A 25125-nucleotide genomic window follows, 5' to 3' on the forward strand; every position below is an offset into this window, starting at 1 on the left:
GGCTCTGCGCCTCTGGACATGGCTGGAACGTCACGGCATTTCCTTAACGGTTCAACACCTGGTGGGTTCTTTGAATGCCAGAGCAGATGAACTCACCTGCCGGTGTCTGATGGATCACGAATGGCGTCTTTTCTCGGCGGTGGCGCAAGGTCTCTTTCAACAGTGGGGAGAGCCTTAGTTAGATCTATTCGCCACCGAAGAGAACGCGCAAAGTCATCAGTTCTGCGTGTTGGAATTTCCAAGGCCGCACTCACTCAGCGGTGCTTTTCATCGCGAGTGGAGTTGCGGTCTGTTGTTCGCCTTTCCGCCTATACCACTTCTGCCTAGAGTGCCCGAAGAAGATCAGGCGCACCCGGGCCCCAGTCATCCTTGTGGCTCTGGACTGGGCTTTAAGAGTTTGGTATCCCGAGCTACTCAGTATGAGCCTTGATCCCCCGATCCGACTGCCTCTGTGGGAGGATCTTCTGTCGCAGCTGCAGGGGACGATTCTCCACCCGAACCTGCCCAGCCTCCATCTATATGCGTGGAGATTGAACGGTGACAGTTAATTCCGTTTGACTTGCCTCCAGAAGTCTGTGATGTCATTCTGGCAGCCAGGCATCCCTCCACTAAATCGGTATACGCTTGCACGTGGAACTAATTTGTGGCATGGTGCACAGCCAAGGCTGTGAATCCCCTTTCTGTCACTCTTTCTGAAGTCCTTTTGTTCCTTCGTTCTCTGGCCCGGCAGGGCTCTGCTCTGGGCACTTTCAAGGGCAACCTTGCGGCCATTTCAGCCTTTCTGAGGCTTCCAGATCAGCCTTCTCTTTTCAAGTCCCCGGTTGTACAGAGATTCTTAAAAAGCATTACGCATATGTTCCTTCCTGATCCTTTCATGATGCCTGAGTGGGACTTAAATCTTATTCTGACTTATCTCATGTGCGCTCCATTTGAGCCGCTTCACAATTGTCCTTTACGTCTTCTGACTTTGAAAACTGCCTTCCTGGTGGCTATCACCTCTGCCAGGAGAGTGAGCGAGCTTCAGGTTCTTTCGTGTAAGCCTACTTTTCTGTCGGTTCATCCGGACAAGGTTGTGCTTCGCACTCGTCCTTCCTTCTTGCCAAAGGTTGTCACTGCCTTCCACATCGGGCAGTCTATCACCTTGCCCACTTTCTTCCAGAGAGGAAGAGAGGCTCCACCGTCTGGACCCAAAACGTGCACTTTCCTTTTACGTGAATCGCACACAAGCATTCTGGGTGGATGACCAGCTCTTTGTTGGCTACGTAGGTGCCAAGAAAGGCCGGGCTGTTCACAAGAGGACTATCTCCCGCTGGGTCGTCTTGTGTATCAAAGCCGGTTAGCTATGGCTAAAAAGGAACATCCGGTGGGGCTGCGTGCCCATTCTACCAGGGCAACAGCAGCCACTACGGCTTTGGGACGTGGTGTCCCCCTGCAAGGCATCTGTCAGGCAGCCACGTGGGCTTCACTGCACACTTTTACAAAGCATTATTGCCTTGACAGTCCGGTCCCGAGGGACGGCTTCTTTGGCCGTTCTGTTCTCTGTGACTTTCAGGCGTAATCTTATTTGCAGACCCACCACCAGGGTTGGTATTGCTGGGGTATCTATTCTAAGGTAAGGAATCTATCATGAAAGTGTCTCTTTCAGATGCACAAGTTACTACTTGTGTAACAATATATCTGTAAGAGACATTAATTAGTGATAGATTCCTTACCGCCCCACCCATCCTCCTCGTTCTGTGAACTGATTTCTAGGGTTAAGGTCATCCTTTCGGGCCCTGGTTTCTATGCACCAGTGGCAGTGTCTTGCATGGCTCTGCGTTCCTGTTGCGGAAAGTTGTGTACAGAACTGACGTCCGCACGCGTGGGCGCGTCTAAGTAGCTCCAGTGACGTCATCTCGGCGAATGCTACGCCAGCGACGCGCGCGGTGCCTATCGACACGCAGGGGTACTGCTGACGAAAGCTTTCCGGATCCAGTGTGACGCCTTGGGATATTCTAAGGTAAGGAATCTATCACTAACTAATGTCTCTTACAGATATATTGTTACACAAGTAGTAACTTGTGCTTCAAGGCCGTTCCAGTTGTGTGAGCTTAAAGATTGCCACGGTTGTCCCCCGGCTAGTCTCTCAGGCACTGGTTAGCTGAGTGCCATTTTGCTGGGCCTCATCGCTCCTTCAGTGATCTCCGGCGGCTCCTTACCTTCAATACGGGCTTCTCCCTTAAAGAGTAGAATCGCCACAGACATGGGCACCTTGGCAGTCACGGCGTTCCTGCTGATTGTTGGGCACTGGAAGATTAGGATGGCATTGGATCGCAGAGGGGTCCGGAACACTCGTGAGTGTGCGACCGCCATCTTGGCTTGCCATGCCACACCCCCCCTTAGATATCTTTTTAAGACTCCATGGTCAGTCACTTCATGGCTCTGCGCTTCTGGCGTGGAAAGTGGTGGAAAGTACTGGTCAACAAGCCGGAGTGGCAATTACATTGACGACACGGACGCCACAACAATGACAAACATGACGCCAACATCATTTACTGGCGCACTGGGGTACTGCTGTCTAAAATCCTCCAGATCCAGCCTGACGCCTGGAAGTTCAAAGGTAAGGAATCTGCGGCTAGATCATGTTTTTACTAGATAAGGCATTACGAAAGCTAAGTAACTTCTCCTACAGGTAGCACACGATATGAAGTGAACCAGAGGTTCGAGAAGACAAAAATGAAAAAAGCACTAAGATCTGTTCGAGTCACAGCACCGGCTCTAGTAGATCCTGTGATTCTGGGCAAATCGCATTGCCTCATGGTGGCTAAAAACATCTTCCCTTGTGTAATGTAGCCAAGGCGCTCATGTAATGCACGCAAATACCTTGGATTGAGTTTGCAAAAAAACAAACTCTCCTGCCTGCATGAACATCACAAGGCTACTCCGCTCCACGGAAATAAATTATAATCCACGAAAATTATAATAATTGCAGCTTAAAGAGAAAATATTTGCCAACCTCTATTCTTTTGGGCCTGTGATGCAACCCGCACAGGTTCATATTCAGCTGTATAACACTTTCATAAGTGAAAGCATACAACACGAGAAGAGAGCAACAAGCAGCACCCCTCCTACAGTATGCACCCTCTTGTGATGAGTGCCTAGTTGTTGCCACCCATTACCCCGTTCTCCCTATCATCGTGCCCCACCCCCTGCCATTTAAATTAATTGAGTTCTGTGAACTCCTCCCAGGGCTATTGTGTGAAGTACATGACAAGCAACCTTATCCATGGTATAGGAACTCGGCACTCCCTCTGCCATGATGTCACATCTGTAGTTGAAAAATACCTTACCTGGAAGGCACATGTCCAGCAGGACAGCTACAGTTTATCACAGCTGGCCTCATTAAAAGAGAGAAAGCACAGCCAACACATAGTAATTTATTTTCAGCTGCCTAGCTACTTTTAAATTCTCTTTTATTGTCTCCCCTCAGGGCAGTAGGGCAACGTCCCTTTTGCCCATTTACACCAGTCACCCCAGTCTAATAATGGTGTTATCACAGACTCAGTGCTGTGAGAAGGTTTAAGGCCGGCTTGTACTGGGTGAAGAAAAGTGATGTGTCTGCTTAAATCTTGAGGCACATGTGCTGCCAGCAGTTTGGCTGGGAAAGGAAGAAGTTAATTGGACGGTGGTTTTTCAAAATTGTCGGCTCATCCCCTTGCTTCTTCAGCATGGGAATCACCTCTAAGTGTTTTAAGGTCTGAGGAAAGAGTCTCTGTTGAAGAGTTGTTAACTAGCATTAATATTGAGATAGTTATTGCAGAAATCATTTCTTTTACATGTCAGACTTCACTTACTGTAACATGACTTTGTATTAATTTTGTCCCTCCTAGTGTCCAATAACGTAGAAGGGACATGGGCATGGAAAAAGGACACAATGATCAAGTACTCAGAAGCTTCTTACTATATTTTGGTTTGTCCACCAACCATTTTTGAGATCGATATCTCCCTTCGAAAACAATGAAAAATGTAGATTGTCGTGTAATGCTACACTTCTGTAGCTTATATACACTATAATGCCACTACCATGTATAAGATATTAAATAACTTTAACTTTACAGGCCCCCAAACACTTGTACTTCTTTTATATTTTGACGAAATGTGTTTTTAAGCAACTTTGTAAATCATAATAAACTGTATTTTACTGTAACGTTTCAGACGATTTGATTTATATCACCAATACGTTTAGAGCTGCCCATAGCAAGAAGTTAGTTTGGTGACGTCATTATTTCCTGTACGTTGTTATGGTTGTACTTCCATGTCGGCGCTGGAGCAAGGAAGTGACAGCGGCTCAGATTCCCAAGCCTGCGCTTCCTGTGCGCTAACTCGGCCAGATAACACTTGCAGGAAGCTGAGTTCATCCTGCTTAAGCCATGGACAAACTGCTACCCTATGAGCCCAGTACAGTCTCTGCAGCATCAGTAACCTCTGCCAGGAAGGCCCCAGACCTGCCACGCCACCAGCTGTACCAGTGGTAGCAGCAACAGTGAGCCATCAGCTTAACACCAGTGTCTGCCAGCAGAGCTTAGAGACCCTAGACAAGTGAAGTGTCCCTGCTTAATCAGGGGTGGTATCCGAGTGAAATCTTAAAAAGAGTATCCTGTTGATCCAGTAGGTGAGTCTAAACGAGCAAGCAACAGATCTCGAAATAGACAAGCAAACTGAGAAAAGTAATGGGAGGGTTGTAGAAATGGACCATCAGGGTGCCCTAGACCAAAAGTGGAGTTCAGAGAGCACTGCAAAAAGAGTGGTACTCGAATAGTGGTGAGAAGACATGGGCGAACCAGTAACGTTAAAAAGAGGGGATGCTACGGAGTACTACAAATCGAGTACTTGTACATCTAATCAGGCCAATGAAGCCGTATTACGTTGTACTGTAATGTATTGAGAGGATCAGCAGGGTGCATTCCACCTGTTTGTAATTGTATATGGCGCTTACTACTACTGATGGGGGCATTTGGGAGCGGGAGGAGGCAGAGACTCTAAACTCAATGGACCAAACGCTCGTCTTTGCACCCGTGAGGCACTTCACATTTGTGCCATGAAGACTGTAGTTAGATACTCTGATTATATATTGTTATCTGGGTACCCTAGAGGGTATGGTTCATATTCATACTACAAAAAACTATACACACAAATACATTGACAATCCGAGCGAAGGCTCGGTGTGGTACTTCATAGTAGGTGCATCGTTGATCCTTGAAAAGATCATAGAAAACCAGGCTACGCTTGATCAGGGAATACTCCTCCCATAGGGAGGATTCAGGGTTAGTGGCTAACAGCTACAGTGGGTAACTAGAAAGTGCTGCAAGAATAGCTGCTGCCAAGGAACACTGGGGATGATGGCAGCTCTGGGAATCACAGAGAGCATGGCTACCAGTGGATACTACCCACAGAGGTGGCATCCAGAGAGAGTGCATAAACTAGGGGACGCGGGATACATGGAGCAACGACGTACTATGACAAACTGGTCATGAAAACAGAGTGAGAGCTTGCAGACGTCCATTTAGAGTGATTTTACATTGCTCTTCCCTCTCAAGTGCTAATACCAAAGGGGATGTGGCTCCACGAGGAGGATAAACTGTTACCAGACAGTCCTAGCTCATAAAACATTGTGTTAGGTTTGCAGAATGCAGCATTTTAATATGCGCTGCAGAGCTAGTTTAGAGCTGCACTTTGACTTGTGGAGCCGTTTAAGAAGTATGTGATGCAGTACCAGAGTATATCGGGGATTTTAAACTCTAGGTCTAATAATATATGTATGGCTGACACGCTTTCCAAGATTTTGCAACCAAGGATAAGCCAGAGACGTCGGACTTTGTTTCACAATGAGCCTTAACGTGTCTTTAGTACTTGTGACATGACTGTAGCCTTCATCGGATTACTGACACTTCATTCATAATCCGTTTAGAGTGCCGGAGAAGCAGTCGTCAGTCACTTGAGTTAGTCAATTTGTTTATCATTAACCCATTGCGTGCTTCTGTCGGCCAACGGCCGTCGCGTGCACTACCTCCCTAGTTCTGCGCATGTCAGTTGGCCGATGCGGCCCCGGCCACTCATCAAAGCCGCCACACCGCGTCGGAATTGCTGCCGCGGTAAACGGGTTAATACTGGCACTGGATGTCTTCCTGTCGAAGCCAAAAAGCTTCACATGTCACATTTGGCTGGTCAACCGGTGTCTGCCTCCAGAGAGATGAAAACGGCATTAGACCATTATGTAATACTAGTTTCTTTTTTTAAACTTAACAAACATGCCAATATAATTTTTAGTAAGAGCTTTGTTTGACGTGCCAAGAGACCACGTGGGACAGTGCACCCTTATTAAGATGTATAACCACAAACTTCATGCCTGCATAACAAGCATTTGCAATGCAATAGGTCTCGCATTTGCGAGAGTTTAAGCTATTGGCATTGTAAATGACAACACATAAATAAAAAGGCATTTTCATTTACAATGCCAATAGCTCAAACTCACGCAAATGCGAGACCTATTGCTTTGCAAATTCTTGTTTCTTTGGAACCCCCCTCTGACTAAACCCGCTAAACTTTTCCTTTTTCCACCCCGGACTCAAATGTTTTCAAACCTTATTGCTTTGCTTTATGTCGCTCAAGTTGTTATGTATTTGTTCTACCGTCTTTCTTGTACCATATAATTTTGCTCATCAATTGTAAAGCGCTCTGATATCCGCAAGTATCTTGTTCGCGCTCTATAAAACTTTCAAATACATAAATGAAATTGGTGGAACAAATGTGCTAAATTTCGCAGATATTTGGCAAATGGGTCCAAAATTATAAAGGGAGAAAATATTTTTTAAATCCATAGGTCAATAATATCTACACCTTTATAAACAAAAAAGGTAACCTATTACCACTGAAATAAAGTGGCAATAGGTTGTTAATAACAATAAACTTACTTATATGTAACGCCTTAAGCCATAAGTCCACAAAACACTGACCGCACACTAATAACAATTTGTGATAAAGACTATATGGCTGATTTTTACCTTCAGTAAACATAGCCATGAACCAATCACATACCCAGTTGTAATCCCCATGTACCGTGGTATACCGTGTACTCAGCACGGTACACCAAAGCATAATATATAATTACTTTTTATATAACATATAAGTTTAACATTACTTACACCATTTACATATACAGCCTGAAAATTTACATATTAGCTTATATTTTGCAGGTATTGTATATTCTTATAACTCACATTTATACATACACACCACCTTAAGATTCTTAGAACCCGCGCATCTCTGTACACATTCTTCTCACCTCACTCGCCACACCACATTTACTATTACTCGTCCCTTCTTCATGCACTACCTATACCCTTGCATATTAGATAAGTTGAATTATATGAAATGATTGCATTAATTCCAACACTTATGACATCTAAAATGATATAATGTTGCAGAACATAGTGAATGGAACAGTGGCGAGTAATAATTAATGTAGTGTGGCGAAAGAAGTGGGAAGTCTGTGTATGTAGGTGCATGAGTTATATGAATTTGAAGGTGGTGCTTAAGGATAAACTTGAGAACTACCCATAGTTCTCTGCTTCTTTTTTGCTTCCTTATGACTGGACAAAGCTAATCTTCTCTGGAGAGCTATAATGATAGCTAAACATGTGTCAGGGGTTGCTTTTATGCATTCCAGGTTGGTTTGGGTGGTATTTTACCTAGAGCTGTAATACTGTGCCTAGAGTGGTAAAAGGCTTTTGTCATTTTACAGCTCTATGTGGATGGTACTGTGCTAATCCTATGCTTAAAGACTTTGTTGTAGAATTGGCGAAAGATTTTGTCCCTTTCTATCTCTGCATTGATAGCACTGTGTTAATTCTGTGCTTAAAAACTTTGATAGAAAAACAGACATTTATTTGAGGGGTTGTAGGGTGCTATATACAGGAGCTGCTGTCCACCTAAATTTGGGAACTCCCACGAGTTCTCTGCTTCTTTTTTGCATAATTTATGCAGCACTCTATACCTGAATGGGTGTTATTTTTAGATATAGGTAGATAGATAGATAGATAGATAGATAGATAGATAGATAGATAGATAGATAGATAGATAGATAGTGTAGATAGATAGTGACTGGTTTAAAAAAAAGATAGTACATCTGCATCCATAGCGGTGCTGCTTGAATGAGTGCAAATGTGCTTCTTTTTTTGAATTCACAAACATTGGCAGTAATAGGCTTGGAAAACTGCCCCAGTCACGTTTCCAGGCACACTGGTGGCAATTAAACACCCAAAAGGTGATGGAGCAAATGCTTGAAATAGTCAAACCAGTGGCCGTCACTCGAGTTAGCATTCCAACCCATTATTTTTCACCCACTATGCCAGTCTAGACAGAGGCCTCACTAGTGCAGATCAGTACTTTCCCTGTTTCTTCTCATGGAAGCATCCAGCCCAAAACTTGGTCACCTCATCCTTCCACCACGCCTTGCACTGTTATTTTGGCTGGGGATTTTTATGATTCATCTCCCAAATCACACTGACTAAGCTAAGCCTCTGCACCTGAGTTAGTTCTAGTCATTAAAATGAGTTCAGAATTAATGTCATTGGTGCCTAAGTGGCTTATATACCCTGCTATGGCGTCACAATCTGAGTCTCTTTAGGTTTGCAAGTGACATCAAGCAGTGCCACCTTACGGAGGTTTGAGCCTACGCAGTTGTAAAACATTTTTTTCCTGTCAGGGTACCTAGATGGTATTTTTGTACCGAGTTTGAAACCTAAATCTGCATAGTATGTCCTCAAATGTCACTTAAAATCCATCAGAAAGACTCGTACTAAAGATAAGTAACTGTTCATGAATATCATTGGAATTTCAGTGGTGTTTATACTCATTAGTTTGAGCTTTGTAGCCGACCATAATGTCCCTTTTAACAACTTTTTGGGGCATGGGGCAGAGCTACACATAATTCTGTCCTGTACATGCATACATACATAAGAGAAGCAGAGATAGCAATCACACCTCTGTATACAGGAGTAAATCAGTTGAGAAAGAAAAAATACCTCATGGGCTCAAAGCAAAAACAACAAACTTCCAACAAAATACCTCTCATGGTGTAGCATGCTACCCTTGTGCATAAGGCTTTAGTTCTCCACACAGGGGTAGTAAGCGCTTTAAAAATCCCAAAATGCAATCCCAGATGCGTGCTGCTTTTGTACTTCCTTTATAAGTTTTCACTGATTTGTTCATGGTCTGGTAAGATCAGTTACAACTAGCTGGTTTACTTGTTATAGATAACTAAAAAATATTGAACCAGGCAACTCCATTTCTGGTACTTTTTTTACGTTTAAAATATTTTTAGGATATGGCGGTAGTACTAGAGTGACTCTCTAAGTTACTCACTGCCCCTTGTTTGTGTGGACAGTGACCTCAAGGATCAACATTAAGCCCACTGTTGTTTAACATCTACTTGGCCCCCTGTTTTCACTCATTGCCAACTAGTGTCAAGGCCATCTCTTATGCCGATGACACCCAGTTGGTGTTCTCTTTCAAGGTTCAGTCAGCTGAGACCTTTGAAAGGTTTAGGAGCTGTCTTTCAGACGTTTGTTTGTTTGAACAATAACAAACTAAAATTAAATGCTTGAAAAATGGAGGTGATGTTCTTTGGAACTAACAACCCACCTTACTCGGACCTATGGTGGCAGCAGGAAATGGGGACACCACCCACCCCAACTGGCTTGGTTAAAAATTTGGGAGTTCAATGGGAGCCTGACCTGTCGTTTTCCTCTCCAATTCAGCAAGTAACATCTACCTATTTTTGAAAATTGAGTTGTTTGAGAATTTTTTTACATCTGCTACCAGAAAACTGCAGGCGTACCATAGTTCTTGCAACTGTGACGTCCAAGTTGGATTACGCGAATGGCCTCTATTTGGACCTACCAGCCTATTTGGTTAAGCGACTGCAACTGGTTCAAAACGTGGCAGTGCATTTGATCAGACGCATGCCTATGCGAAAACACATTTCCCCATACATTAAAGAACTTCATTGGCTTCGAGTGGCCAATAGAATTAAATTTAAGGCCCTAACCTTTGCCTTTCGTTTGTTCCATGGGCAGTTATTTGAAACAGCGACTATCTGTTTACAAACAATCTCGCCCACTGCGTTCCAGCAATCAGAACCTACTGGCCACCCCACGAATCAGGAAGGAGCGCTGGGGTGGTAGATCCTTTGTGGCTAAAGTAGCTAAACTCTGGAATTCCTTGCCGCCCGCTTTAAGGCAAATTGACTTAGAATGCCTATTTAGGAAGGCAGTCAAGACTTGGCTTTTTAACCTGGATTGATCCTGGAGGGGGTCCTGATATCTGATCTTGTTTTTAATGTGCTGTTGCTTTGTTGTTTCAGCGCCAGGACACCTCCTTCGGGAGGTAGCTGTTTTGTGCTTTATAAATGGCCGTATTATTATTATTATTTGTTAGACATTTATATCTATTTTCTTATTTTGTAGTTTGTTTATTGAGGTTTTTGGCAGCTTATGGAATATTACATCTTGCTGATTACATCTTAGTAATCTGATGTCCTCTTATCTCATTGTAGGCCCTGCATAACACACAACTGCTAGCTGCCTATGCAGCCTTTGACCCCAGAGTGAAGTATCTGTGCTACATAATGAAGGTTTTCACCAAGGTAAACATTTTTTATGTAAATACATTTTCTGCCAATAAACTAAATTGCGAATGCTGCTTTTCTTCTTTGCAAATTGTTTGTTCCCTTCTGGTATTTATTTTTTCCCCAAAATCCTACTTGCCATAGCCTGGAAAATATTTTGGATCGGTATGTAGCCTCAGCACCAGGTTGGTTTATCTTTTTCCGCTATTTTTGAATCTTTCATAGATTCACATGCTTGAATGTTCCCTGTCGTTGAGGTGGGAGTCCCTCAGTAATTATAATTAGCAGTGTAAATAAACAACACTAAACTGTAAAGCCAAAACTTGTGGGATTGTATACCTATCCACATAATTATTGGTAGAGCCAAACTCCAGCCAATGAGAAAGCAGCATCTGCCTCATTCCAGTCCTCCAGAGTTACCACACCTCAGATTTCTAGTTGCACATCGTGTGGAAGTCTCTCCGAGCTCTGCTCAGTTATGCTGGAAAACTGTGTGTCACCTCAGAGGACCTTCAGTTGAACTCTATTTCAGAACATCTAACTCTGTCTATGCCATATTCTGATAGAAATCCAACATGGGCTTATGTAGGCCCTGTAAGTCTTGCTGCAAGATGAGGCTTTTTTTGAGGACCTTCAGGAGGATATTGTATATACCCTATTCACTAAAACACTAAAAGATAGAGAAGCAAGGCTTCTTTTACGGCTTCAAAAGAGAAAAGTTACTGAAACTCTAGTCTCTAATGAGGAAGGATCACTAACTCTAGATTAAAAAAAAACCTAAAGACGGACATGATAAAGAGTTGGATGAGAAGCCACCTTAGAAATTATCAAAAGGAACAGAAAAAAGAAAGACTGACAAAAGTCCGCATGGTAAGAAGTCGAGTCATGCAACACCTCCAGGATCCCCTAAGCCAAAGAAATTAAAGTCAGAACCTTCCACTTCTTTTGAAACTGCCTTAGTTTCTGCATATATCAAGAAGCCTATCTCAGATCCCCTTCAAAGATCCCACATGTAGGCAGCAAAACGGCTAGGATGTCTGTCATCTGAAAGAAACACGTTAGTTATAGATTCCTTACCTTAGAATTACCCCCAGGCGTCAGACTGGATCCGGAAAGTTTTTCGTCAGCAGTACCTCTGCGCGTCAGAAGGGGGCATTGGTCAGCTCCGCATCCGTCGTTGGCGTTGTGTCGCAAGGATGACGATGCGGTAGCTACTTAGACACCGCCCTCGCGTGCGGACATCAGTTCTTTCTTTTTCTGCACCAGCCAGCGCAGATCCGGTCAGAGCAGTACCTCCGTCATTTTTTTACTAACTTTTTTCGACTTTTGTTGATTGTTTTTTTCGAGTCTTCGACTCCTAAGGTGCACGAGGGATGCCCAGCTTCAAGCCCTGCTGTCCCTGTCATCTTATGATGTCAGGGACGGATCCGCACCGCCCGTGTTTTTTTTGCCTCCGGCGCCGCAGGTCCCCCTTGGACCAGGCCTGGATCCGCATCGGTGCCAGTTGACCTCATTACGCCTCCGCTGCTTCCTCCGGCACCACCCCGGCCTCCATCCCAACGTGGACCCGGAGCCAGACCGGCGTCGTCCTATGCCCCAGTTCACTCCTTGGGCCCCTTTTCAACCAGAATAACACCCAGACACTGAGGAGGAGGACTGGGAGGGGTCAGGTGACCCTCTAGCTGACCAGGAGAGTGAACCGGACTGGAGAGAGGAACAGTAGTTTGGACGCATCGCCTGACCTTGGCATGTTTTCTCCTACTGTGGCCACGGAGGAGGGAGCGTTGCATGCCGTGGTGTTGCGTAGGGCGGCGCGATGCTCTCAACATCGCGCTTCCTATGGTGGCGGTCAGGACTAACCTTACTGTCTGCGATTTTTCCGGTGCCCTTGCTTCCGTTTAAGAATGCCCTCACTGACATCCTTTTGGGCACTTGGTCCAGGCCCAACTCGAGGGCTTACGTGGACAGGATGATTGCCTGACGCCACCGCCCAGCTCTGGGTGACCCCACTTTCCTTTCCCAACACCCCACCACGGAGAGCTTGGTGGTCCAAGCCTCCACTTCCAAAAATGCCTTCCTTACCGCGCCACCGGAAAGGGAATCCAAGAAGCCGGACCACCTTGGAAAGAAAATGTTCTCTTATGCCAGCTTAGGACTGCGGTCCATAAACACTGCATGTGTCTTGGGCCATTATTCTCACTGTGTGGGATACAGTGGCGCAAGTGCTGCCTCAGTGTCCGGAGGAGGCCCTGACAGTGCTTTTCCAGGCTGTTGCCGCTGGGATGGATGCAGCGAAGTTTGTGATACGTTGTGGACTGGACACTGCCAACTCTCTGCGCAGAACCATTTCAACATCCGTAGCGCTCCGTCGCTACGCCTGGATGAGGTTGACTGTTTTTTCTGGGGATGTCCAGAACACCATAATGGACATGCCCTTTGATGGCCGTTGCCTTTTTGGCGACAAAGCAGACAACTCTCTAGAGCGTTTCAAGGACTCATGGGCTAAAGCCAAGTCCTAGGACTTCTCCACCCGCCCTGCGCAGTCTGCTTTTTGCCCCCTATGTGGCTACAGAAGGCGTGCCCCGCTACGTCCAGCCCAGAACCACAGGCCGCAGCAAGTTACCCAACCTTCTCGCGGCCGGGGATGTGGGAACTACCATCGTGGTTCCGGGGGGGCAGCGGACAGGCCAGTCCACCAACCCTCCCTCTGCAGCAGCCTCCAAACCCTCCTAGTCCGACCTTTCATGTCAAACGCCAGTGGGCAGCATGATTGGCCATCACCTCCCCCACTGGCGCACCATCACTTTGGACAGGTGGGTTTTGCAGATAGTCCGAAGGGGCTACTCTCTCCCCTTCGAGACTACCCCTTTAGCCATGCCATCAAGATACCACCACATGTCGCAGGATCATCTGGCCATTCTAAGCAGGAAGTTACGTCTCTCTTGGCCAAGGGAGCCATCAAGCGCGTTCCTGTCCCAGAAGTAGATAGAGGTTGTTATTCCCACTACTTTCTGGTCCCCAAGAAAGACAAGGGACTGCGTCCTATCTTGGATCTCAGGGACGTCAACCGCTTCCTCCGGAAGGAGAAGTTCAGAGTGTTGACGCTTCCTCAGGTCTTGTCTGCCCTCGACCCAGAAGACTGGTTGGTAGCATTGGACTTGCAGGACGCGTATTTTCACATCCCCGTCCTGCTGGCTTTACCTGCAGTTCACAATAGGCGACGAGCATTTCCAGTTTACTGCGCTCCCCTTTGGCCTTATAGCACCCCTCGGGTGTTCACGAAAGTGATGGCGGTGGTCGCAGCTCATCTGAGCAGATCAGGGGTGTCAGTCTTCCCCTATCTCGACGACTGGCTGTTAAAGGCGGGCTCGCCCCAGGCACGCGTCTTCCACCTCCAGACTATGGCCGACCTCCTGCATTCGCTGGGGTTCTCCATCAGTGTGCCAAAATCAAACCTGATTCCCTCTCAGAAGCTCCTCTTCATCGGAGTGGTTCCGGACACAACGCGGTTTCGGGTCTATCCTCCCGAAGAACGAGTTCAGGACATTCAGGCTAAGATTCTGATCTTTCAGCCTCTGTCACGGGTTTTGATCAGAATGACCCTGAGGCTGTTGGGCTTCATGGTCTCCTGCTGATCGATCATACCGGGTGACATATGTGGGCTCTGCAGTGGGACCTGAAGTCCCAGTGGGTGCCGCCTGAGGGGAATCTGTCCGATTGCGTCCATATCTCAGAGGGCACTGCACGACAATGTCTCACGAACCAGAATTGGGTCAATGGCAGATCCCTCTCCCTTCCCCAAGTTCACAGTGGTGACAGATGCGGCACTCCTGGGATGGGGCGTCCACATGAGAGAGGCAGAGATCAGGGGCCTCTGGTCTCCGGCAGAGTCTGGGCTCCACATCAACCCGTCTGGAGCTCTTGGCGATTCGTCTTGCACTGAAGGCATTCCTTCCCTTTGTCCGGGGAAGAGTAGTGCAGGTGTTTAAGGACAACACCACCGACATGTGGTATTGCATCAAAGAGGGCGGGGTGGGGTCCTGGACCCTTTGTCAGGAAGCTCTGCGCCTCTGGACATGGCTGGAACATCAAGGCATTAGGTTGATGTTTCAACACCTGGCAGGCTCTCTGAACGCCATGGCGAATGAACTCAGCGGCTTGTGCATGATGGATCACGACTGGCGTCTTCATCTTCACTTGGAGGTGGTCCAAGGTCTCTTTCGACAGTGGGGAGAGCCTTGGTTAGATCTATTTGCCACCGAAGAGAACACTCGATGTCTGCAAATCTGCATGTTGGAATTTCCAAGGCGGCACTTGGAGGTGGAGTGGGGTGCATCGGCCTCTCCGGCCTTGCCCTTAGTTCCTCTGTTGTGAGTGTACGGGCCTCTTCAGTCTCCCTCCTTCCTCCTACATCCCTCTTGGGGTTGCTGGTGTTCGGCCTGTGGGGGTCCTCTTGCCTGGAAGGGATGAGATTACTTCCCTGGTTCGCAGGTCTGGTCCCCTGTGGAACCCTCTGTCCTGTCCAGCATGGTGGGGTCCTTTCGCAGACCCTCCTTCCCCGTGGGTATTGCTAGGGTATCTATTCTACGTGAAGGAATCTGCGGCTAGTAGTTTCTATCAGATGTATTAGTTACTTACCTTCAGTAACGATGTATCTGGTAGAGACGATTCTAGACGGAGATTCCTTCACGGCTCGCCCTTCCTCCCCGTTCTGCGAGTACCCCTGGGCTGAACTTCGGTACTCGCCTCCCGGTGGGGGGCTATTTCTCCTGTGAGTGCCTTCGTTTCTCTTGACGGTGGCTCGGTCTTGTTGCTGTTCATTCCTCCTCTTTGGTTCTTTGGAAGATGGGGTTACGGTGCTCCTGTGCCCTGCTGCTCTGGCTGCTCCAGGTTGGGGAGGTTTGCCTTCCATCTCTGCCCTCCCCTCCCCTCCCTCCCTCCCTCCCCTCCCTCCCTCCCTCCCTCCCCTCCCTCTTGCTGCTAGGGGTCCTGGCCCCTCAGCTAACCTCTGAGTTGGGGTCTTCTGGTCGTGCCTCACCCTTGTTCCTTGGTGGTGGTTGCCCTCTATGCTGGGGTGGCTCGGAGGTTGGTGGTTCCTGTCTGTTTTGGAACTGGCTCCCCTTCCTTGTTTTGGGATGAGGGTTGTAGGCCTGCTAGATGTGTCATGACTTTTTACGCGGGTTCCTTGTCTCCGGGTGTAAGGGGGGAAGGAGGTCTACGTACTGGCAGGGTGGCTGCTCAGGATTCTGCTCTTCCTTCTGCCCCTGTCATTGGACACTGCAGTGTTGCACTGTTCCTTATGGTGTCTTCCTCTTTTTTTATACTCTTTCGCACACTGTTCCCATGCTCCCACAGTTTTTTGTCTGGTGGCTCCGCGTTGTGGTGTGGAAAAGTTATCCGAAGAAAACTGACGTAAACGTGCCGGGGCGGGGCTTATGTGACCTCACTGACGTCACGTACGCTGCCTGGGTGGAGTCGCGTGATGCTGCCCAGCTTGCAGTGATGCTGTGGCAAAACGTTTCCAGATCCAGTCTCATGCCTGGGGATAATTGTACGTGAAGGAATCTGCGGCTAGAATCGTCTCTACCAGATACATTGTTACCGAAGGTAAGTAACTCGTACTTCTCTTCCCCTCTTTCTGAAGTTCTCTTGTTCCTCCTTTCTTTGGCCCAGCAGGGCTCTGCTCTGGGCACTATCAATGGCTATTTCTCAGCCATTTCTGCCTTACTTCGGCTTCCAGATGAACCTTTTCTTTTCAAGTCCCCAGTTGTTAGCTGATCCTTTCGTTATGCCTCAGTGGGACTTGAATCTGGTCTTAACTTATTTAATGTGCGCTCCCTTTGAGCCACTTCACAACTGTCCTTTGAGGCTTTTAACTCTCAAAACTGCATTCCTGGTGGCGATCACTTCTGCCAGGCGAGTGAGTGAGCTCCAGGCTCTTTCATCAAAGCCTCCTTTTCACCACCCCCTTTTGTACCTCCTTTTCTCTGTGGGCATACGGACAAAGTTGTTCCCAGAACCCGTCCATCCTTTCTGCCAAAGGTTGTTACTGCCTTTCACATTGGGCAGACATCCCTTTTCCCACCTTCTTTCCGCCTCCTCACCCTTCCAAAGAGGAAGAGAGGCTCCACCGTCTGGACTGAAAATGTGCATGGTCTTTTTATCTAGACCGCACAAAATAGTTTTGGGTAGATGACCAGTTCTTTGTTGGCTACATGGGCGCCAAAAACAGTTGGCCCGTACAGAAACGGACTATGCCTCGGTGGGTCGTTTTGTGTATCAAGGCCTGTTATTCTCTGGCCAAAAAGGAGCCTCCAGTGGGCTTGTGCGCCTATTCCACCAGGGCGACGGCAGACAATTCTGTTTTAGGGCGACGAGTTCCTCTGAACGATATCGGTCCTGCAGCTACGTGGGCATCGTTGCAAACCTTTACGAAACACTACTGCCTGGACATTCAAGTTCGGAGAGACGACTTCTTTGGCCGCTCTGTTCTCCAGGACTTTCTGGTGTAATATTGGTTCGCAGACCGGGGTTGGTATTGATGGGGTATCTATTCTAAGGTAAGGAATCTATAACTAACGTTTTCTTTCAGATGAACAAGTTACTTACCTTCGGTAACAATACATTGGTAAGCAACATTACTTATTAATAGATTCCTTACCGCCTCACCCATCTTCCCCGTTCTGCGAACTCATTTTTAGGGTTAAGGATATCCTTTCAGGGCCCTAGCTTTGTGCACCAGTGGTCAGTTTCTTGCATGGGTCTGAGTTTCTGGCGTGAAAGTCGTGTACAGAACTGACGTTAGCATGCAAGGGCTGTGTCTAGGTAACTAACGCAACGTCATCCCGGGGGACACGATGCCAACGACGGATGCGGAGCCAACCAACACCACCTTCCGACGCTCAGAGGTACTGCTGATGAAAAACTTTGAGGATCCAGTCCGACGCCTGCGGGTAATTCTATGGTGAGGAATCTGTAAGTAACTAATGTTTCTTACAGATATATTGTTACCGAAGGTAAGTAACTTGTTCGACAATGACCACTACTGCCACGGTATCCATTGCATCTTTAACAGCAGGACTGATCTTGATGATGTTTTCATCGTAAACTAAACAGCCTGCAGCTGCATCGTCATCTAGACTGAAAACGGCTGGACCGTCGACAGACGATCCGTCGATGCCTTTGTTGGTGATCGCCCCGCCGACTTCACAGTTGACGGCTGCACCATGACACCACCGGCTGAGACACAGGATTAAGCACAAGTTTATAGCCTCAAAGCAAGCTCTGTTAACGGGCCAGCCAACAGACAATACTGGGCTTTTTGATAAGACCAGAACAAAACCTCACCAAGCAATGTTTGTTTTTGGCCACTCATACGACATTTAGAAATAGGAGGTACTGAAGAGGAAGAGGATGATGGCCTTTGCCGGCCTGCAAGTAGCCCATCACAGCTGTATGTAAAATGCCAGGAAACGGATGAGGAATATGCTCTGTATGAGGCAACTTAATTTCACAGGGATTTCTCCTTTAGAGAGAGGCGCCATGACAAAGGAAGATCCTATGAAGATTTTAATGAAGACTGTCCTTATGAGGAAACATTTGAGGAACAGACATTTCAGGACCAAGTGATGCAGGTTCCTATAGCTCTGGCTACAGACTGTTGCCAAATGCTTGGTGATTAATATAAGAGATTACCGGAAGGGGGAACTACACCCCAACAGCAGCACCAAAATCTAACATCCCCAGCTGGTATTTCATCAAGTTCTCCTGGGATAAGGACACAGGAAAAGAGCCCTGGTGCACAGCAAAAAGTTATTCCATATCCAAGACAGTTGGAACCAATTACTATATATGATGATGATGATGTGGTTCAAGGTGACTAGTATAAAGAGCCTGAAGAAGGTGAAATACATTATAATCAGGGAAACAAATGGGATGATTATGTTGCACCAATATCGGCATCTAAGACGGCAAGACTGGTTGAAAGCAACATCGTTTTGACCTAAGATAGAGTCACAAATTATGGCTATTTCGTATAATGGAGAAGCTCTTTTTTGGAAAGCATATTGATGATGTGCTTCAATCAGTAAAGGCTGATGTGGAAACAGCAAGGTCATTAGTAGTTCTCCAGCAACGCCAGTTTTAGTCATTTTGTGGTGCTATGGGTGGAAGTCAATACACTTTCAGAGGAGGCTATCAATCTAACAGATATCACCTTTATCTTCACCAACAGCAGGGATATCGCAGCAGTTCACACAGCACAATCGACCTCCCACTACAGTGGCTTTCTCCAGACAGCCCAATAAAAGGAAACCAAGAATGCAATAATGACAATAATTACCATACTTACCCAGCTTAGCTTATTCTGGATTATTCCATAGTTCAAGCAGGGTTCATCTGGCAGCAGTGTTGAGATTCGGGAGATCCTGGACTCAAAAATCTTTATGGTCAGACAGGCTCGTTATAGATTTTTTAAAAGGGCTATTTAGAGCTTACTCCCCTATAATAAAGCACCAATTGCATGGTAGCTGCATACAGTCTTGGCACAATTGATGCAAGGGCCTTTTGAGCTCATACACAAGGTAGTCATCAAATCTCTTTTGTGGAAGACTGCTCTTCTCATAGGCTAGAAGAATTACCGAAATACAAGTGTTTACAATACAAAGACTGTACTGGCAATTTAAAACGTACATTGTTATTTTATATATGAACCCTCATTTCATAGCTAAGGTACCAACAGATTTTAACCTTAAGGACCCTTTGTCTTAAAGGCATATTTCCAGAATTCTTCAAGCGGATAAGAAAGAGCACTTCATTCTCTGCATGTCATAAGGTGCCTGAAATGTTATATTGATAGACCTAAAACTTTCAAAAAATCTGATCAACTTCTAGTCGCCTCTGCACCTCCCAAAAAAGGGACAAGCCTTAGCATAGCAAGATGGGGGCAGCGAAACACCAGATCTTCACTTGCCTGTTAAACTCGGTGTTTCGCTGCCCCAGCCACGGACAGATCAGTTGTTGATTGCATCTTAACCTTGTTATCCCCTGCATACACACTATAGTTGCTACTCCAGTGCGCAATTTGCTCTATTGCCTGCATTTCTTGCTTTCTTATTTGTTTTGGTCTGTTTTTTAGCATTAGTTTTTTAGCTTAACTGTTTTTAAACTTACTAACTTGCACTCACCTCACTTTCCTGCCGCTGTCCCGTCCACCGCGGCGCCTTACGGCCGTTTGTGTGGAGAGAGCAGGCGAGAGGGGGAGTACAGCTGCATCGTAGGACGCATTATTGGGGCAATTGACGGTCTAGCTCTACTAACTAGGCTGCTCCTGCCCACTACTTAATTCGGCCCGGACTCGGACGCACAGCGGGCGCGCCGCTGGTGCACCAAAGGCATGCACGTCTGCGCCCATCCCGCGCACAGCTCCAGCCACACTGCCGGTTTCAGGTGAGCCTGCTTCAATATGCCCGCATACTCCGGAGAGACTCTGCTGGCTTTTTCCACCTCCAGTCTGTGCTGTGCAGGTCACACACTCACACCCCTGGAAATGCCATATATGTAACTTAGAGCTCTCCAATGTTAAAAGCAAAGTTATAGGGACCTTCTTTAAGTCCCAGCCTAGGCTTCAGTGTGCCATAATTTATGCACGCTTGATTATCAAACACAAGTTTGAATTTGCCAATTTCACCGAAGATGAAAGGCTTGACATCCTGTTCGTGGTAGAAACCTGGGCAGATGTAGCTTCAGGGCTTGACCTGGTAGTAGCTATTCCTCCTGGTTTTGTCATCTTTAGGAAGGACCGCAGAGGGGAAAAAAAGCGTGGGCTAGCTGTTGTTTATAGGAATCACTTAAAAGCCTCTTTTAACGATATTCCCGCCAGAGGCACTCGCTTTTCAAATAGCTATCAATCACACCCATTCTTTCAATGGGATGCTGATCTATCGCCCCCCTGGACCCACAGCCAATTTCCTACAAGCCTTGGGGCAATTATTGGAACATATAGTTAACTTCCAGGATTACACCATGATCGGAGACTTACATTTTCATTTAGATAATGTACAGGACACCGATTCGAAGGCACTGATGGACAGTCTCACTAGCGTTGGCTTGACACAGCTGACAGAAGGTCCTACTCACAAAGCCAGTCACCTACTGGATGCGTTTTTAGGTCGACTTTTAGTTTCAAAGGGCTACCAGAGGCTTTTGCTGGCCTCAAGCTGGCGGTAACGCGCGCGTTCACGCACGCAGCAGCCATCTGTCTTTTCTCCGTCACGGGTAATTAAGTGCATCGCGATCACTTTCACTTTCGGCCCACGCGCGGCCAAGGCTTTTCGCGCGCGCTTGTTCATATTTGTCACTCTACACACAGCTCTTTCGGTGCATCTCTATGTGCAATGTCTACACACAGATCTGAACACAACTCTCTAAACGTAGCACTCCTCACATAGCTCTCAACAAAACGCACACATGTTCCATGTACGGCTTTCTAGAAACATCTCACTATGCGCACAGTTTCTCAGTCACAGATCTCTATAGGCAGCTTTGTGCCTGCAGCTCTCCCTGCACACACAGCTCTTGTCAAAGATGGCTCCCTATCCAGGGCTTTCCATTCATAGCACAATGTACATATCTCTAAGCAAAGCTCTCTAAACCCAGCTATCTCACCACAGCTTTCTAGAGAGAGCATTCTCAACACGACTCACCATATCATCGCCTCGTTTTCTGTTGTCTGCATACATAGGATACGCACTCTGCACAAAACTATACACACTTCCCAATGAGCAGCTCTGTATACATAGGCCATTATATACATGTCTCTACATACAGCTCTTTGTTCATGCTCCTCTCGCAATTCTCCATTCACACTTTCCATACACACAGCTCTCCTTTCGTAGTGCAACCTACACAGCTCTCTACACACTCCTCTCACTACATATTTTTCTGTATCGCTCTCTACACACAGCTCTTTAGAGATAGCTCTATGAGTTTACAGTTCCCTGGGCAGTAGTCTGAGTCTGCTCTGTACTCACAGCTTTCTTTGCATTCCCTTAAAGTCATAGCTCAGCGTTCCAGATCTGTACCCACACCTCTCCACACCTTGATAATCAGCCCACCTGTGCGGCGTTACGAAGAGGAATGACAACTTTTTGCTGTCGCAAAGCAGCATCGACGCTGCATTAACAAATGGAGACAAATCGCAGAATGTCGCAATATGCAGCATGCTAAATAGCTCCTTGATGCAAAGTAGCCCCCCCCAGGCATGTGCCGTGATTGATTTGCCCCCACCCGACCAGTCAGTGAGAGACACCGGCCTGTCGTGAAGCCTTCTGATTTCCCTACAGGCCAGAGAGCCTTTGAATTATCCATGGCCAGCGACTGGGCTGCCTGCCATCCACTGTGTGTGCTGAACAGGCCTCCTGACTCCTTGAAGAATATTTACTACACAGACTAAAAATGCATGCGTGGATAGGTAAACTGCCCTGTTCACGGCTTTGTGTACTGATACATTCCAAACAAGCATTGGCATAGCCAATAGGTCTCGCTTTTGGGACCTTATAAGTATTTAGTTATGTAGCACAATATCCTTAGTGCAACAACATCAACTGTTGCATGGCTAAACACTTATAAGGTCCCAAAGGCGAGACCTATTGGCTATGCCAATGCTTGTTTCTGATTGTCGGCTCTTGAAATTTAAAATCACCCCGCAACCTATCTTGGTCTGACCATGCAGCGGTCATGCTCACTTTTACCTTGCCCTCTTCTGCAGGCAACAAGAAGGTGCCTATAAAAAGCCAGAGTCACTTTTTCTGACATAGTTTTGAATACACTGAGTTATCTTCAGAACGTAGTCATAACAGACCACCGCTATCCCTTGCCCCAGAGAGAGCAGACCTAGAATACCATGACTGGATAGGGTCCGCAGTACGGGCAATCGTCTCCCAAATACCGGGGGAAATTACCAGGACAGCCCCTACTGAACCTTGGTTTTCAGAGGAGCTTAGATTTCTTAAAAGGCAGTGCCGCAGGCAAGAAAGGTGCTGGAGACTCAAGTATGAACCCAAGGAAAAAGAGCTCATCTGAAAGAGACACGTTAGTGATAGAATCCTTACCTTAGAATATCCCCAGGCGTCAGACTGGATCCGGAAAATTTTGCGTAGCAATACCCCTGCGCGCCGGCAGGCGTCGTCCGCTGCTCCGCGTCCGTCTTCGGCATCGTTAGCACCGGAATGACGTCATCGGAGTACTTAGACGCTGCCCTCGCGCGTTGACGTCAGTTCTTCTTTTTTCCGCGCCAGTTAGCGCAGATCCTTAGAAGCTCTACCCCTTAACCATTTTTTTACTAAACTTTTTGATCTTTTTGATCATTTTTCTCTCGAGTCACTCGACTCCTACCGTGCCGGTAGGGATGCCCGGGTTCAAACCCTGCTCCAAGTGCAGCCGACTGATGTCGGTTACCGACCTCCATCGCCGGTGCCTTCAGTGTCTAGGCCTCGACCACGGCGACCGCACCTGCTCCGACTGCCGGGCCCTGACGTCTAAGGCTAGGCGGGAGCCCCCGTAGCTCCGAGAGTCTGCATTGGTCTTCAGGATCCAGGTCCTCAGGTAAGAGGCATGAGAGGTCGGAGAGACGTCATCGTTCTCCCGACCCACCCCGACGCTCGCCGGGGATTCGGGTGACACCACCCACGCGGCTCCGACGGAGTCGCGGGCGTCGCCACCTGCCCCATACCTTCCGGTTCCTGGGCACGGTGCGACGCCGGAGAAGGTCGAGCGGTACCTCATGGCCATGAGGTCCCGCCTTCCTCTGCCGGGTCCCGTGGCGCCTATGGGCCCAACGGTCCTGGCTGGAGAGCCTAGCGGGTCGGGTGCTTCGGCCACGGGCGACTTTGGTCCCGGCGCCGCAGGTCCCCACTGGATCCGGTTCCGGATCCGGGTCATCGCCGGTCGACCTTACGACCTCACCGGCGCCGGCCCTGCGGGTGTCGCCCCCAGCGCAGACTACGGACGCCGTCCCCGATCCTGCCTTCGGTTCCGGCGCCGGAGCGGCGCCGCTCTCGACGTCATATGGAGATTTCTATTTCCACGAACCGGCCCATCTGTTGATCCTGAATTTCAGGTGATGGGTGACGAGGGAGAATGGGAGGGGTCTGTGGACCATCTGGCACAGGAGTGCCAGTCTCAACAGGACTGGACATATGAGCTTGGGGAGGCCAGTGGAATTGACACTTCGCCAGACACTGGATTTGTCTCCCCTCCCACCGTGGCTACGGAGTAGGGTCTGCCTACAGTATAGTGTTGACGCGGGCGGCCAAGGCCTTGGGCCTGATGCTCCCCGTCGCGGCCGTGAGGACTAACCTCCTCACTGAGGTCCTTAAACCGCAAGCATGCTCCACTGAGCCTCTGCTGCCGTTGAATGAGGCCTTGTGTGACGTTCTTGTGGGCAGTTGGTCCAAGCCCGCCACAGGTCAGCCTGTGGATAGGAACGTGGCCAGACGCTACCGCCCGGCCCCGGGCGACCCTTGCTTTTTGTCCACCCATCCCACCCCCGAGAGCCTGGTCATCCAGGCCTCCACTTCCCAGACCGCATTCCTGACGGCTCCGCCCGATCGGGAATCCAAGAGGTACGAAGAATTCGGAAAGAAAGTGTTCGCGTCCCTGAGTCTGGGACTGCAGTCAGTCAATACTGCATGCCTCTTGGGCCGCTACACCCACACTCTGTGGGACACGGTCGCGGATGTGCTGCCACAATGTCCGGAGGAGGCCCGGGCTAAACTCGCCCAAGCCCTTGCGGAGGGTCGAGATGCAGCACGCTATTCCATCCGGTGTGGGCTGGATACCACAGACTCACTGGGCAGAACGATGGCAACGACGGTGGCGGTTCGATGCCACGCCTGGTTGAGGTCCGCCAACTTTTCGGCCGATGTCCAGGCCACACTTCTGGACATGCCGTTTTATGGCCGTCGCCTCTTTGGCGACAAGGCAGACCATGCGCTTGAGCGTTTTAAGGACTCAAGGGCTACGGCCAAGTCCTTCGGCCTCTCGGCCCCACGCCAGCAAACGGGTGCCTTTCGCTCCTTTCGTGGCCAAGGAAGGGGAGCTCCCACACGTGCTGCCAGCCACGCACCGCAGACTGCTATACAGCGCGGTGGCGGCCGTGGAAACCGCCGTGGCGGCGGTCGGGGACAACGGCGAGGCCAGTCCACCCCTTCCCCTGCAGCACCCGCCTCAAAACCCTCCTAGTCCGTGCTTTCAGGCCCATGTGACACCAGTGGGGGGCAGGGTTCGCCATCACCTCTTCCACTGGCGCACTGACACGTCGGACAGGTGGGTGCTGCAAATCGTCCGAAGAGGGTACTCCCACCCCTTCGAGGCGTCCCCTCCAGCCATGCCACCGCAGTACCACTGCGTGTCGGGGGATCACTTGAAACTTCTACAAGAGGAAGTTACGGCCCTCTTGG

The 25125-nt window shown here is 48.2% G+C and overlaps 1 protein-coding gene across 3 annotated transcripts in view; it reads left to right on the forward strand.

Annotated features, from left to right (window-relative positions):
• Positions 1 to 25125, forward strand: part of TUT7 (terminal uridylyl transferase 7) — a 1540394-nt gene that overhangs the window by 1012286 nt on the left and 502983 nt on the right. For all 3 annotated transcript variants that reach the window (XM_078675707.1, XM_078675708.1, XM_078675706.1), the window contains exon 18: positions 10595 to 10684. In XM_078675707.1, the coding sequence (XP_078531833.1) occupies positions 10595 to 10684 (90 nt within the window). The remainder of the gene's footprint in view (positions 1 to 10594; positions 10685 to 25125) is intronic.

The sequence above is a fragment of the Lissotriton helveticus genome, chromosome 2_1 (genome assembly GCF_964261635.1).
Source record: "Lissotriton helveticus chromosome 2_1, aLisHel1.1, whole genome shotgun sequence".
Taxonomy (NCBI): domain Eukaryota; kingdom Metazoa; phylum Chordata; class Amphibia; order Caudata; family Salamandridae; genus Lissotriton; species Lissotriton helveticus.